The 17,544-nt window shown below is 37.4% G+C and overlaps 1 protein-coding gene across 3 annotated transcripts in view; it reads right to left on the reverse strand.

Moving 5' to 3' along the window:
• USP6NL (USP6 N-terminal like) overlaps positions 1-17,544 on the reverse strand; it is a 127,806-nt gene that overhangs the window by 44,979 nt on the left and 65,283 nt on the right. For 2 of the 3 annotated variants that reach the window (XM_075143397.1, XM_075143416.1), the window contains one exon: positions 5,340-5,379. In XM_075143397.1, the coding sequence (XP_074999498.1) occupies positions 5,340-5,379 (40 nt within the window). Of the gene's footprint in view, positions 1-3,307; positions 3,442-5,339; positions 5,380-17,544 lie in introns of all 3 variants that reach the window. The other variant, XM_075143407.1, reaches the window with a different exon arrangement.

Here is a 17,544-nt window from a genome sequence, read left to right on the forward strand (position 1 = left end):
TCTTTGTAGGCGACATGGACAGTGGGATCGAGTGCACCCTCAGCAAGTTCGCCGACGACACCAAGCTGCGTGGCGTGGTCGACATAATGGAGGGAAGCGATGCCATCCAGAGGGACCTGGACAGGCTTGGGAGGTGGGCCCGTGCGAACCTCATGAAGTTCAACAAGGCCAAGTGCAGGGTCCTGCACATGGGTCGGGGCAATCCCAAGCACAAATATAGGCTGGGCGGAGAATGGATTGAGAGCAGCCTGGAGGAGAAGGACTTGGGGGTGTTGGTTGATGAGCAGCTCAACATCACCCGGCAATGTGCACTCGCAGCTCAGAAAGCCAACTGTATCCTGGGCTGCATCCCAAGAAGTGTGGCCAGCAGGTCGAGAGAGGTGATTCTGCCCCTCCACTCCACTCTCCTGAGACCCCACCTGGAGTACCGCATCCAGCTCTGGGGCCCCCAACATAAAAAGGACATGGACCTGTTGGAGTAAATCCAGAGGAGGACCACGGAAACGATGAGAGGGCTGGAGCACCTCTCCTACGAAGACAGGCTGGCATTGTTCAGCCTGGAGAAGAGAAGGCTCCGGAGAGACCTTATAGCAGCCTCCCAGTACCTGAAGGGGGCCTACAAGAAAGCTGGAGAGGGACTTTTTACAAGGGCATGTAGTGATAGGACAAGGGGAAATGGCTTTAAACTTGAAGAGAGTGGGTTTAGATTAGATATAAGGAAGAAATTCTTCACTATGAGGGTGGTGAGGCACTGGAACAGGTTGCCCAGAGAAGTTGTGGATGCCCCATCCCTGGAAGTGTTCAAGGCCAGGTTGGACGGGGCTTTGAGCAACCTGGTCTAGTGGAAGGTGTCCCTGCCCATGGCAGGGGGGTTGGAACCAGATGATCTTTAAGGTCCCTTTCAACCCAAACCATTCTATGATTCTATGATTCCATGAAAGTTAAAAAGGCACGAAGTACATGAACAAAAACAAGTGCATGCAAGAGCAACAGGGCAGTAGCCAAAGTGGCAGTAAGTCCTAATTCTGGATATTGACAGCCCTGCTATAATTCTCACCCTTGGCTCGGTACATTTTTACCTAAATGGCCCTATATCTTAACATCAAGGATTTCTTCTGAAGGTAAGACCTACTTGCTCAAATTATACTACTGGCAAGAATATTTCAGTAACAAGGTGATAAAATGAGAATTCAAAACAAAACAAACCCTATCTTCTCAAAAAAATAGTTATATCAAGTAGTATAACATGTAACATAATAAATATGTGAATTCCAAGCACTATTTATATTATATACGGCTTAAAAAGGATAGGACAACCCCACTACCTCAAAGATGGCCATTCTGCCTATGAAAACCTTGCTACAGTTGCCATCAACTTCTTGAATTTGCGAACCAAGCAAGCACTTGGAATTAGCTATTTTAGTCTCTACAATTTCAAGGTATTTTGGCTCTTCACAGCCAAAAATTTGTATTTTGTTGGCTCCAATGATAAGAAGATTATTAGTTCGTATTTTCATAGCCCAGTTTTACATGCTGTAAAGTAGGCAAGGTGTCTCTGATTATATTACGAAGTTAACTATTAACTGTATTTTTAAAATTTTTTTTAACGACACTCAACTCTTTCATAATGCTTTGGAGCTGAGGATCAACACTGGAAAAGCTAAAGCAGAAAAACTTTTGTGTGTGGCTATTGCTTTCTCTTCAAAGACTAATATAAACAAATATTTAGTTCTTTTGTAAAGGACAGCCCATCCACCTTCAACTTCAAATCCAGGGCTTAATAAAGACAGGAAGGATATTCTATTTCATATGGTTAGTGATGCAATCTGCTAACAATGTAAGAGTTTAATTTCAAAGCTCTGCAGGATACTGAAAACTTACTAATACTTTCATTAACTGCATCTGAAATGTTGGGGAAAAATATAAAAGAAAATTACTACTTATTGTCTCAATAGAATTCTGATTTTACTTCTAGCTTTTACTCATCAGAATTTGTGCATTCTTTCTTGGCTATCAATGCAACAAAATGGGCAAAAGACTTATTTAATCCAGGAGCCCAAAGCCTTGCACTTGCAGAAGTACGACTTGATGACTGTTCAGGTCCACCCCAACCATGATTCAGACCATGAAGTGTCCTGGAAACAAGTTGGTTTTGTTTTTAAGTTATTTTTATTTGAATCCAACTGACATAAGCCTGACATAAGTATAGGAAAGTTACGGGGAAAGGACTGCCTCTACTCTCTCAACCTTAACTTATTCAACTATTCATGTTGCAATCAACTGCCCACATTCTTGTTCAGGTTGTATTTCGTAATACCTCAACCGCTTGCCTTTTTTTATTATTATTATTTTTAATTATTTAAAACACTTTCTTAGGAGTTAGGTTAGAGGGGAACTGTAGAAAAACTACTGCTTCCCAAGTTTCATAGGTTTCACAACATTGCTTCTGATTCTCCTCTACACTTGCAACCCCTTTAAGAAATAAGCATTTTTAACATCTCTAAAGCAGATGTTCTCTAGGTATAGTTCAGATTGCAGGCATAACATTGCTATGAAGTCAGGAAAGGTCTCTGCCCTCAACAGGTTGTTCAGATAATTGGTAAGAAAACATAAAAACCTATCTGCTCCCACAGTCTTTTTGTTTGTATGTTTGATCTACTTTCAAGATTTTTGGTCTTTTGAGCCAGAAGCTCACTTCACTTGTATGTTTGTTCAAGCTTTTATGTCTTCTGAGACAATTTATCCCAGTTCTCAAGTGATGCTACTGTAGTCAAAATAGCAATTATTTCTGTGTTCAGTTGTTAAAAACTTACAGCTTTTTTTCCCCCGTCTAAATTATGTTCACTTTCATGCCTAACAGGTGCAACACTGAAAACATGGATAGATCTGACACAGCTCATTGCAGAGTAGACGGATGCAGCTGCTGCTCTTTCAGGCAAGCTCCACATAGTTGTCACAAAAAAAAAAAAAAAAAATCCATTTATCTGCCTTCTGAGTACATTTTACACTTTGAAGCATTTTTGCCATTGGGAAAAACAGAATCCCCAACTGAAGCAAAGAAGGTTTCTTACTCTTGTGTCAGTAAATAATACACTACTGAAAGCAAAAAAGCATGAAGTTAAGTTGGCAAGAATCCATCTTTTGTGCAGCACTCTACCTTGCTGGAGAGCAAAAGTGCTAGAGCTGAGGCTTAAACTAATGCTTTAGCAGAAGCCTCAAACAAAACCAGAACTCACTGAACAGTTCCCTGGAGAATTTATAATCAAGTAAACCAAAGACAAAACCAAACAAACTGAAAATGACTTACAATACATTTCATAGCACTTCAAAAACAGTCAGACACAGACTCCAGATTTCCTGAGGTCAGTTCTCTGTCCGCTTTTCTCTTCTAGATGATCTTTCCTTCCCCTAGTTTTATCTCAGATGTGCTGTATGATTCATCTGAAGGTTAAGTAGCTCATAATGTAGGACAATGATTTGATACATTTAAGCCACCAAATGCCCAGCAAGGTAATGAAGCATCAAAATTACTCTGCATTCACAGTAATAATGCCTATTCTAAAAGTATTACGCATGTAAATAGACACACATAAATACACACAGAGAAAACCCAGCTTAAGCTTTACAGTAAATGTATACGAAGAAGAAAGATTCAAAATTCACAAGGATACACAACCCTTTACATAAGTTGCAAACTAAATGAAAACATGACTTAGGAATATTTTTTAAAATTCACAAGTAAGGCGAAGGGAAAGCATAAATAGTTCTGCCAAATAAGTGACTTTAAAAGATAATGCACAGAAAGCTTTTAGTGCAAGCCTACATTAACATGATGCATTAATTGTCCTATGAATGGTATCCTGAAAATTATGAAGATTCAAACTCCGCTGACAGAAGACAGATAAACCTCAAACCAGCAGAGGTCAGGATACCATAAGGAGTATAACCAAGAGTCTAATACAGGAGCGTTACTGTATGATTACAAAAAGACACTAGATTTGCAATTTAACATTCATTCAATAAATACAGTTTCTATGCTGACATTTTGTCTGAGACAGCATGAATACAATATGGGACAGAGAACTGAGACGCTATTTTCCCCCAATAATTTAAGGCTAACTACAAAGCCACAGTGAATCAGAGCTTCAAAATACATATACTACAATAATTGCAAGCTGTCTAATATTTATGCTCATAGACTCACCACCCTGATGTGTCCTTCTGATGGAAATGACATTATATATTCACTCACTATATTATTAAATGTAATGGAACATGGCAGGAAAATGCAACTATTTTAGGCTGCGTATGCAGAAACACAAAAAAAAAAAGGACTCAGAAGTTCCCTTCTTTTATGAAAAGTTCTTCTTACTAGCCCAATACTGAAGCTCAGAATAATTCATTTTTAGAAACACTGCTGCTCTTAACACTCAGGGAGCTAAGCTGCCTTAGAACAAATTATTCTGTCCCTCTTTCATGCACTCTACTGATTTGTGCAGCCAAGGGGGCTAACTTTAAACTTACAGCTTTAAATATTTTATCTTGAGTTTTCTGATGACACTGAAGATCAATATGGACCAACAAGAAGGATCTGATCTGGTCTTGGAGATAACAACAGGCCTGACAGACCAAGGGGAAATACCAACAGCATCTAAGCCCAAACAAGTAGAAGTTCAGTTCCTGACGATTTTAATAAAAGCTTTCCATGTTCCCAGAACATCAGTTCCCAAACTCCTCCTCCAGTACCCTCCAGCAGCAGAAGGATTTTTGGATTAGGACCTGCACCAGCTACTGACAGGTCCTGCATGTCCAGAATACACCTAGCTCATCAACCAAACATTACAAGGGAGGTCATCACGTTTCAGCGGCAGCCAGGATATTTGTCACCATTTACCAAACTAGAAAAGCACACTAGACTCCTCAGGGGACAGCAACGTACACCTCAGCGTCAAAGCCACCGCCTCACTCGGACAATCCATCCACCCAGCACAGCTGATGACAGCTCATGATACAGAGACAATAGTTCTTGCTCTTTCAGGACAGACCTGGGTGTGATCTCTTAAGTAGCTCTGCTTCCTTTACTAGGTCATATAATGGGTGAGGAAAACTCATGTCTCATTGCAACTAGTAAATGTAAGATTGTGCGGGCCCCAGGAGATCTGTGGGCGAGTTAACATGGCCTCAAGGACCAAAATCCTTATGGGACTTAGAATGTTTCTTTGGGAATGCAAATCACTAAAATGCTTCATCTCCTCATTTCACAATGATCTGTATCAAAAAAGTCATAAATCTGTAAACGTTTACTTCCTAGTCAAAAAACTGGAAGACGCTGGACTTACCTTTTCTATCGCTGCATCATGGACAGGAAGCTCCTCTGGACTGAAAACAAAGACAAAGTTCATATTACTCTTCATTAATCTTGGCACAAAATCATTTCTGTATAGGTTCTTACAAGTAATCATTTACAATAGCAATATGTAGTAGCAAGTAAACAAGAATTCTGAACTTCAGAGAACTAAGACAATGACACACAGGAACCCTTGGAATTTATTTTTAAACACAATAAAACTCACAATATTTTAAGTACAGAACTAGAATTATTTCCATCTTTAACTTTCTAAATCAAATTAGTTGTATAGCTTCAAAAGACAAGGACTTAACAGAAAGTTTATTTTTTCTTTAGTAAAAGCATCCTGTACTGTACTACTGAACTGAAACTTAAGTGAATTTTTTTTTTGTTTATTAGACCATACTACTGTTAGCTGGAATACCCCTATAAAAGATTTTCCTCCTTTACTACTGTGCCCTGTGAAAGGCACTGAGACTTTCCTTGACTTACGAAAGTTAACTTCCATTTTCTTAAAACTCTGCAAAACTCACTCTCAGTAACAGGGAGGAGGTGGTAGGAAAAAAACAACAAAAATCAGTTTTTCTACTAGGTATCTAATTAATATTAAAAAATACAGTCCTTTCACTTCTTAGCCTAACTCTAAAAAGGCAGGTTATGAATTGAAAGCTTGAAAAGCAACCTTTGAACAGATACATTTTCAGACTTTATATTATTTTAGTTTCATTCTGAGGACTCTAACTTCTGTTTTTCTTATTAAAGAAATTTGTGGGTTTTTATCAAAAGTAACTGGACCACTTTGATGCCAAATGAGCCTGCCTTCCTTTGCCTGCATCATCTGCAGCTTTTGAAAACATAGCAGCTCATCTATAAGTAGCAAGGCTTCCTTTTTCTGCTCTACAGATCAGATAAATAACACACCCAACAAAACCCTGTTTAAAAGGGACTAAAAAGCAGGCGCTATGTGAAATCCTTTAAAAAAAAAATTCCTACTGAGTCTTGATATTATGAAAAAATTCCTACCCACATCATTATAGCTTTCTATAGCGAGGACATCAAAACCCAGTATTTTAGACCTGTATCAAATCTGTGCAAGGGCGAAAAAAACACTGGGGAAGGCTACAAAAGTAGTTGCTGCTGCAGTCAATGTAAGAACAGTCTGATGCAAAATGCTTGAGTTATATTTGATCTCATTTATTTTATTTAAAAGATGCAGTTTCAGATTCAGAAGTTATATTTGAATAAAGAAATACATTTGAATTACTTCATCTAATGGAAAAGCTTGCTCCAATCAACACCTTTTCGGAGACCACACACACAAGTCAAAGTTTCCAGTAAACAGCCTAGAAACTAATTTAAAACCAAAAGAGTGGGTTTTTTTGAACAGCACTGCAAAAAGCATAATCCATTCATTTAGAAGCACTTTCCAAGTATCTGCAAGTTTTCTTGAAGAACACCACCAAAACCCCAAAAAACCCCGATGTACATCTGTCTAACGCACTAGAAATAGCCTATATTCAGTGCTATCTGACATTGTAAATGCTATAAAATCAGGATTGCGCACATTCTCATATAACTAAATTAACAAACTGAAAGGAAGCTCTTTGTATGCCAAATACGACCTCAAAATTAAGCTTATTTGAGCAGAACTGGGGAAAAAAAGCAAAGGGGAAGAAAAAAAATTCAATTTGATAATCTGCTTGGGCTTTTTTATCGTTTTGTTTGGTTTTAAGTACAAAGATTACTAAGCTTTTCAAACGTGACTTAAAATTTTCAATTCTTTAGAGACTCCTTCTTCTCTTCCAACGCCAAATTTCTGAATAACCTCCTCAGTTGCAGGCACTGTCTACCTCCACCAGAAGCATCAGTCTCACACAGCAAGACGAGCGCACAGCAGCTGCATTCTTCATGGCCCTACAAGATCACGCCAGCAGCTGGCTGCGCACACAAGAGAGTCTTCTTCTCCCAGAGCCTCCAGCAGTGTGGAAGACACGGATCTGACAGCTCCGCATCCCCGCGGACTTACACCGGACACAGTAACTCCTCTGCTCAACTGGTACCACTTGACAGCTTATCTTTACATTTGCTAATCTGGCATGGAAGCTAATCACATGAAAGATTAATCAAATCTTATTTTATCACAAAGTAAGAATGAATCGCAACGATTTATTAAGGAATTGCTCTTTGCTAATTTTGCAAGTCACCATCGATGTGCAAACAAAAGGCACGGCTGAATCTACCGAGCAGAGAAAGAAGGCTCTTTTGTCCTGGGAAGCAGAAACCATACTCCCTCGCTAAACTAATCCAGCAGCAAATTTATGACCACATTCCTTGTTATTTCTTTAGCTGCACAGCTATGCACGAATAGCACATACCTATACATTTTAAGCACTGAAATTCCACAGGAGCACATTAAGCCAGCCCCATGTTTTTATTCCCCAAGATGCTGCTGGCAGCTGAGCGCCAGGAAGACAGCGCAGAAGCTGAGCGAATTGCCCCAGGCTGCTCAGTAACTCACTGGACTGGAACGCAGGAGTTCCTGGAGATCTTCCTCTCAATTAACTAGATTGCACTAACCACGCCCATGTACTCACATAATATTCAAATCTATCCTGCAAGGACTGAGGGAAAGGCATAGTGGGGAAACAAGCCCCTAAAGGTATTTTAAATAAATACATTTCCATTTAGCATATGTGTTTTCTACGCAGAAGCACCTTATAGATTTTTTTTTTCTAAAAAGGATTAGGTGGGCTCAGACACAAAATCAATTAATGTCTATTAATCAATGTAATTTTATTGTACCTTCTTTTTTTCTTTATAATGATGAATCTTCCCCTTCCTTCCCCAGCCTAGCCAATCTAATATTGTTATACCTTCATTACTTCTTTTAATGTTGAATCTTCTCCCACCGTCCCCAGCCTATTTAAACTTGTATTTTTCAACGTTTTTTATCTGTGTATTTCACCAAGTAATAATGTGAAGTAGTAAACAATATTAACATAATATAGCCACATCCTGCCCTAAGATGACTGCTTTCCTTTAATAGCTCAAGTAATATTCATTTAGGGGATACAGAGAAGAAGAACAGGACTGACTATCATCATTAACTTGGAACCATACAAGACTTGATATCCAAAAGAGTCAGAGACAGCTTTTAACTGAACTCATATAAATAAGGTCTCACTTAGCAGAAACAAGATCTTAACACTCTATTGTCTGCAATAAAGAAAGATCCAAACGAGGTAAATCCACCCATTTAATCAGACAGGAATCAAGAATCACTACATCGGGCATGTGCCTTTGCCCCAGGCATAAAGACTCCAGCCTCCCACCTGCAGGCTGGGCAGCCCACACTGCAACGTAACAACAGCTCAGGGGCTCTGGTTGTCACTGCCAAGCAGCCCTGCTGTTACAGCATTAAGAGAAAGGTCTGAAGATGTTGTCTACAGGTTTGGGAGCCACAAAACGCTGGGACCAAATCCTGGCTCCAATAAAGAGTAGGGCCTCATCAAGGTGAGCTGGGTTTCATACTAGAAGGCTCCTCAAAGACACTTCACTGGGAGGAGGTACTAGACTCCAAGGTTTGATTCGAACTCAGGACCTCTACCCGTGGTCCTCACCGGTGGGGATCTGCAGCACCGGCGCTAAGTCTTCTTCCCATCTGTCAACCTGGACTATTACCACCCTTCATGAGGATTTCACGCAAAGGAGAAGTGGCCTATAAGTTCAAAGAAACAGGATTTAATTTTAAGAATAAGGACTTGATTGAAAATGCTTTTTTGTTAGATTATAAGTGATGAATGGATTTTACATCTTTAAATCCACCATGATGGCTTATACAGGTTTTCATGAATTTTTCAAGGTAACTTGAAAGAAATATTAATCTTAAATGCATAAATATCTGACACTTCAGAACATTAAACATGCAGATCTATGGTTTTGACCATTAAGCTATGTGTTGTAATTAGCCTCCTCAAGTAACAGTGGTAGTTTAAATAAATTGAAAAGTCTCAGACTTAACAGGCTTACAGTCACCTACCCACTGCTGCTGTTTAAATCAGTCTTCTTTAAACAGCACTTTGATATATTTGTTCAATATAAACACAAGGAAAGACTTTCTCGTATTACTCACTCATCAGATTTATTCTTTTCCTACATTTGTATTTAAATCCCAAAAATGTTCCCTGCTGGCTCAAATCACAGCATTTTCCTGCTTCTAGTTTGGCTTAAATAAAATTTAAGAAAAGTAAAGGCTCCTCTATCATTTGCAGCTGCAGTTGAGGATGGAAGACGTTTAGTGCAATAATCAGCAGTCTTGATATGTTGATAACCCCTGTCAATTCCTGTCAATTTAATTCTTCACAGTTCCAAGTCGTATAAACCCTGACACTCAATTTTTCATTCTGAAAAACAGTGGCAAAAATTGACCATAATACACTAAAAATCTTTACCACAAAGCTTACTTGCCCGAAGAGCTGTTAGGTTCAAAATTTCTTCGTAAGCTGTATTTTCCATTTCTCATAACTTCTATTTCAAACACACCACTTGCTTAAAAACCCTCTCTACTGGCTGTAGTCTTTCTTACCCCAGAAAGAATTAGCCAGTGCACTCTGAAGAACTTTGGGGTCCTTCATCCTGAAACATGTTGCAGGAATAATTGTGATATGTGCAAGTTATTATTTAATTTAAAAAAAAAAAAGTCAATTCAGTTCAATATTCCTGTATTAATGAACTCACTATGACTATTAAAAAACTCGAATCCTCATAAAATCTGTAGTGCAGTCCCCACGCAAAATAGTTTCTCAAACTATTTCTCAATTATTTTTTCATGCTCTCCTCAATATACTATTAAGTGCAATAGTATCACCTTATATCACTGCATGCACATTTTAACTGAAAAGTATTTGAAATCATATTTGGTGTCACATATTAAATACAATGTGGAAAAGTTTCTTGCAGAACACTTATCTTCATGGTCTCATTGACTTAATCATGAAGAAATAGATGCTGTGCTTTCAGTTTTTCATTTGTGATACAACGTTAAGTGTTTAAATCCACGAGCAAAACATACTTGCTACTAGCCAGGAGAATTATTTTGAAGGAATTCTTTAAAAAAAAAGAAGAAAAAAATCCAATCAGTGATTTGTATTGTTTTAAATCTTCTATGACCAAGGACCATGAAAACATTAGTAAGGCATAAAACTCAAAAGCAAAAGCGTCATGAAATAAATTTATGAGGAGTGATCATGCACAAGTAAGATAGAAGGACGGGAAGAATTCAGTTGACAGATATCTGAACAAGAAAAGCTTTAGTACAAATGGAGTTGTTTTGCTGTACAATATAGAATTCAGATTGTTGAGTAACAAACTGCAACAACATTTCAGTACTCGGAGGTATTAGGAAAAAGTAAATCTTTTCAAGTATGAGCAGTTTTTAGGCTGTGTAATTTGTCAGAAGTGAGTTGTAGGAGTCTATAGCTTTACTAGACAAAAAATTATTATTATCTTCACACTGGGAAACCAATTCTACAATAATAAACACACTGACTAGGTGTTCTCTTCGGTCTGCCTCCCTTTCAGTGTCCGATACACAGCACATAGAACTGTCAAAACAGTATGCAGTATTATGGATAGTTACAACAGTGCTTTGCAACAGAATGACACCCTATTTTATATATATATATATATATAGTGTTTCCAGGTAGCTTTTACTGCCTCATGTCATATAATATACATACTGATCTTTGTTCTAAAGTTAGCTGACAAGATAAATAAGAATAATTTTGTAATTCCTAGGACACACTACATTGTTACTTATGATGACTATTTTTATGTCTGCATTATGTCACAAGATGGGCTACAAAGCAAACTGTTTTCTGTTTTCTGAAGTCAACTGAAAAAAACTCATTAACCATTATAAGTAGAAATAAAACAGTATTTCAATGTCATGCCTTTCTTCAGACCTATGATTAAGTTATTCTACTCTTTATAGCACAAATCTAAAGCACAACTTAGTGTTGAATTCAGATCCTTTAGTCCAAGCAAGTTAATTTTCAGAAGAATTCTGATTATGAATGATTTCTTCAATCTTCCAACCTTTGAATGCAAATTAAAGGCAATAGTGTCATTTTCAAAACCAATCATGCATGGAAAAGATTTCTGAAAATATTAAGGAGAAAGTAAGAAAGCTGTTTTTTAAACTAAATGATGGATTTTCCACAGATAAAATTCTATGGATCACTTCCTTCTTTCCATTACACATTTTACTTCTATAACTCACAATTTTGATTGTGTCTGTCAATCAAAATAATTGGAGCTCTGCTACTGTAATCATCCGGTTTGAATTTTCACCAAATAACCTCTGCACAGTATGGGGGTGGTGACTACAGTAGATTAAAAAACAGCTTTCAGAAGTTTTGTTAAAATTCATAAGCAAGCCAAAGCAATTAATTAACATATGGGATAAGCCAATGTGATATTCCACAATATAATTATGAGGAAATATGCTGCAAGAAAATGTAATGCTTTTGTAACTATGTTTTAGTTACAATTACTATCTGTGGATTCTGTGGATGTTGCTGCCAATATGCACACCACAGTGCCATGAACACGTAGCTCCTGTCCAGAAAGTCTCAAGTAATGCACACTCTCAGAGATAAGAAAAACAAAATCGAAAGATTTATCAAATTCAATTAAATCTCTAAGTGGCCACTTTTTAGTAAAGTACTTTCCTGCTTGGGAGAAGATAACTTCACTGTGAAGTTTTTATTGCCAAGATAAAAAAAGAAATTCATAGCAAAAAAGATACCTGTATTTTCACTGCCACATGCTATAATATGTGCTTTCTTGTGTCTTTTGTAAAAGACATGTTCTATATGCAAACTTTAAAGTTTTCCCAGCTTGGAATCAGAAAACCTTTGAGAAAATCTATAACCTGCATAACTGAGCACAGCAGCATTTCTACTGATTTCTGACGTCCCTTTAATTGAACACAAACACTGAGGTTGAAAACGTCTTTTCAGAATCACATTCCAAGTGTTTTTAAAAAAAGATTAAAAAAAGATAAAGATTAGTCTAAGCTACCTTAAAACTCTCAAGAACCTAAAAGAACAAATGAAGAAGAATTAATCTCTTTGCCTTGCTTCTGATTTACATTTGATATATAAATGTCTAAAACACCCAGGATTTTTTCCTTAAGCAGAGAGAGAGAGAGAGAGAGAGAGAGAGAGCGCGCTTTTAAAGTATGGCTTGAAGGTTAGTTACTGTACAGATCACTTACACTATATATTAATAGCAATCAGGACTTACATGTTGGCAGCTTCATCTGTATTAAAATTCATGTGCTATGCAAAGCGTATTCCAACATAAATTAACTAAGATGGTAGTGTTCCAGCACTATATATTTGTTCACTGCTGAAGCTCAATGCTTTATGTACCTACACTTGCTTCTTTTATGAAATAATCTTCTGCAGCCTAAACTTCCATTTTGGTGGGTCTTTCACTTGGGTCAAGAGTAGCAGCATGTTTGCACTTCTAAAAACTGTCGCCCCAGACCTCTTTTAGCACTCTTAATAAGCAGTGCCAGTGAAGCACACTCTGGCCATTCCCTATATTCAGTTACTTCAATCTGCTATAAATGCTAAATATAGTATGAAATATATGTGGTAATAATGATTATGTTAAATCCTTACATCTCAGGGCTTAAGCAGTAGCTCAAAACCAATGCATATCGCTTTATGTATGCTGTATAAATTAAATCATATATTACCATATTCAATCATTTTTTCAGTTCTGCTACCTAATAGCTCTTTTCATGAAAGGAGGCAGTTCATGAATTCCTAGTGCACAGTGGGTGATCTTTTACTCAAATGAAGTAGCAGCAGCTGTTAACAAAAATACACTATTTGTCCTTAGTTGGCAGAATTATCCTGCAGCTTACTTTTGTGTTTGCAATCAAATCTGCGGGATTGCATTCACCTCATTTCTTTCTGTATCTGCAGAGGATTGTTGAAGTGACAGCCTAGACTAACTCAGCTGAAAGAATGGATTTAAAATTCAAATTTCAACTCTAGTCTTAAGAATAAGCTAAAGAAATGGGTACAACTGCAGCACAGTTGTAGGGAAAAAAAAAAAATCCATACCATTCTGAGTGATAGCAAATAGTAACAGAACATTCCTTCCTTCTGTGAGAAGAACCTGCATGAAGTGAGAGTAGTAGAAGAACCATACACTAGATCACCATAGTAACACCATACACTAGATCACCATAATAAAGAGGAAAAATTAAAAAAAAAAAAAAAAAAAGAGAATAAAGTCAAAACCCCTTCAAATGATTCTTAAAAAAACCCCAACTTTCCTTAAGATGAACAAAACTGAATTAAAGAGAAGAGCATCTTAAATGCTGTTGTAAAGGAACTGAAATTAGCAGTCCACAGCACAGGAAAATTTATTGGTAACTTCTAGACACATAGATACTAAAAAATTATTGCAATCATGCCAGCACAGCACATGGGCAAAGCTGCTTATTTTCCAATAGAAGCCAAAATCAACTAGATAACAAAACATGGCTGAGAAAGATATACCCAAAATCCTACTATTCTCCTTTTGTGGCTATAAATACCAATCCAGGAGGTAGGTTCTTCAGCTGTTGTTTGAACTACAGGTGATTGGCGGCTTCTCTTCCAAAATGAGTTGATTCTGGTTCAAATAGCCTCCTCAGCTTTATGACGTTCTAAAGCAAGCCTGTCTCAGACAATGACCTAGCCAAGACCAGAAGTAAGGCACTTCCTCCTCCTCCTGGTGAAGTTCTACCACCAAGAATACAAGTGGTGTGCAAATACTGTAAGATCCTGTATGATTGTGAAGCTCTCTCTGGGAGAGAAAGTCCGGTTCCTCTCCCTTCTGCTAGGACTGGTTTAGACAATTTTCATGGAACAGCTTTTGAATAAATGACCATCTTTGCCACCACGCTGGCAAAAAAGACTTGTTTAAATAGCAAGTATGAGGAAAAGTGAACAGCAAAAGCATTGAAAAGTTCCTCATGGCAACAAAAACACATTCTAAAGCAACATTTCTGATCACATGCTATTGCAAAATAAGACATTGATTTAAGGAAGCAATTACTGCAAATTGCCATACAGACGTCATGCTTTTAGAAATAAGTTCAAATGCATCAATGCAAAGAAAAGGATCACAATGGAACCACCACCACAGTTGGACATGAATGCAGAGAGCAAAGTTCACTGTCCACCATGGAAGCAGAGCTGTAAACTAAAAGAGTCAGAATGGATAACGACTAAGTAAAATTTACATCAAGTCCAATGTACTCTTCCACTGCCAGTGATGTTTAAATAAAATTGCCTATTTACCTTGGTCTCTGAAAGGTCTGTCTCTGAAACTTTTCTAATAAAAATTTAAAATGAAAATTATATAAAAATCCCTGTTTTTTGAATACTTCTTGATTATTACCAAATTACAGCCACCATGCTTCTTTCTTTAATTTCTATTACCCAAACTTCCAGCATCTCAGCATAACTGCTTTTTCTGCCAAGAACAGAGACCAGTTCCTTACATCTCTTATCTGGAGAGACTTCACCTGTGTACCGCCTCAAATCAGCAGGGTTAGTTGTGTAAGAGCTATTGTTCTTGGACACGCAGCTCGACAGGCACGTTGCAGAAATGGAACGCACAAAGAATATTTTGGAGACACGAACTGTTTTCCAGCAAGGCTATGTATAAATTACTAAGAAACAGAATGGACTAGTTGCTCATCATATTGCTCCCTATTAAAAAGTTAGGGGCAAGATAATAATAATAAAAAAAAGCTTCATTTAGAGACGTTTAATGGAGTATCTCATAATTCTTGATTGAGCTCTCCATTTCTTTGCTCCCCTAGCTCATTTTTGCAGCATGCTGCAGAAATGCATTACAGAGCTAATAAAAATGCAATATATTTTTAAAGAGTAAAGTTTGATGGAGAAAAACAGGTAGGCCTCTCTCTTCGCAAAAGAAAGAATAATGAACTCCCCTATTTGAAAAGCGCCTCTGGCAACGCAATAATCTCCAGCATTAGCAAACTATTCTAAAAGCATGTTCACTGCTTTAATAGACTCATGGGATAAAGAGTAAGTGTATGAGTCAGATTCTCAGCTGCTGTAAATTGGTACAATTCCATCAAAATCAGTGCAGAGCTACTGTAAGAGTAGTACAAGAATCTAACCCAAATTTTTAAGAACGTCATGAACACAGAAAAAAGCCCACTGTATTTTCTACCATTACTACTTTTATTGTACATGCGTTCCTTCACTAGAGGAAAAAAAAAAAACAAACCCAAACCAAAACCAAACCTTGCAGAATAAACCTCCAATCTGCCCGACCTCACTATGCTGATCCCTGGCCATTTATCAGCATAGTAGCATCTGCCAGACTGCACATACATCCCCAGTTTCTATTTATTGAATAGGTAGTAAAAGAAAAACATGTTTAAACTGAATCACCCAAGTTAGACCGCAAAACCTGCTAATATTCGTTATTGCTATAAGATAGTAATTATTAATACAAGTTAACACAGAACTTGATAATAACAAGATCTGAAAAGAATTCATATTGCGTGGGTTGGAGAAATAAAAGTCTTTAAAATAATTGCTGCATTTTTTAATTATGCCATGGCAGGTTAGGATTTTCACAGTTCATTATCAAAAGTTAACAGAACAATGCAGTTGATGGCATCCATCAACGAATTTTGGAAAGAAAAAAAGTTTTTGAAAAGCTGCAGTAAATAAATTGTAGTTTCTTCTGTTATTTCCACTTTGTATCTATCAAAACCTGAACAATTATAACACTTCTCACAATATATTAGTCAACATATATATTAGTCATAATCTATGCTTCCCAGTGTAGATTAGTAAAATTGGCCTTGAGCTATACCTGCCCCAAATTCCAAAAAGCAATGACAGTTATTTTCTTCTTAGAAAAGCACAACTGTAGTCCTAATAAGTTTTCCTATAAAAGAAAACCAAATGCCCCCCTCACAGCTGGGTGATATACAGGGATAGATAAATTAAAGAATCAAACAAGAATATACATAACACATACTGCTAATAAAAGACCAGATAATATAAATCGTAATTGCTAGTTAAAAAGGAAAGGTGTAGAATTCTTTTATTTTTTAATACCTTTTGCTTGGTCACTATCTGATGAAGGACTGAAATCACTAGTTCCACCGGGTACCAGACAAATGATCCCAGCTGATGTCTGGTCCTCGAGAGGGAACGCCATTCAGTGAGTTAAAGACTTCAGCACAAAGGAGCGCAGAACCTGGCAGTATATTGAACAGGGGCATTTCGGTGTGGAAACCTGAGCAAAGGAAAATGCCTTCTAGCTGTTTGGATTTGCTCAAATTTTATTCTTCTGTGCCACCCTAGGAAGACGCTGAGGCCGCTTTGCTTATCCTGCTCTCTGACTTTTGGCCTGGTGCTGAAAGGCCCGAAAGAGGATCGGCTCTTTAAACATGAAATTGGTGTTGACCTTTAGAGTTGCAAAATGCTGCTTTCAGCTTTTACCCTATTTTAGGAGCATGTACAAAGTTTAGGCTGTTTTGCAAACCTCAATCAGCCAATGCTCTTGTGACCATTCAACTTTAACATTATACAGGGCAGGGAGGAAGGGGAAGGAATAAAGTTATTTTGCCTTTGTAGCTAGCTGGAGAGTTTTGCAAAAAATAAATACAATGATACATTCACGAAAATATGTGTTTAAATATGTGTTTCAATGATCTTCAGTTAAAGCTTAAATTCTTATTTATTTACAAAACATTGACTGTCATTTGGATTTGTTGCCTTCAGACCTTTAATAATTTTTTAACTATAAAAATCATTCATATAATTGCCACTTCTAAATAGACAAAGCAATATAGAGATTATTATTTAAACTGTAGGCTTAAAAAAGAAATGAAATATCTTAAAACGTTCCTAGGAGTATTAGAGGCCTTGCCACTGCCCAAGGAATAACATATTAATTCTAGTAGCTTTTTTAACCACCCCAGAGCAGGAACAAATCAACTAAAGAATTCAAGGACGAGGAAGGGGGAAATCCCAAATCCCAAGGCATTACTGGAATGCCTGCTATGAGCTTCAAGACACTCAGAAATTCCTTTAGGTTTTTTCCCTGAAGTTATTCCCCTATTAATGACTGCTACT

This window comes from Calonectris borealis, chromosome 1 (genome assembly GCF_964195595.1).
Source record: "Calonectris borealis chromosome 1, bCalBor7.hap1.2, whole genome shotgun sequence".
Lineage (NCBI taxonomy): Eukaryota > Metazoa > Chordata > Aves > Procellariiformes > Procellariidae > Calonectris > Calonectris borealis.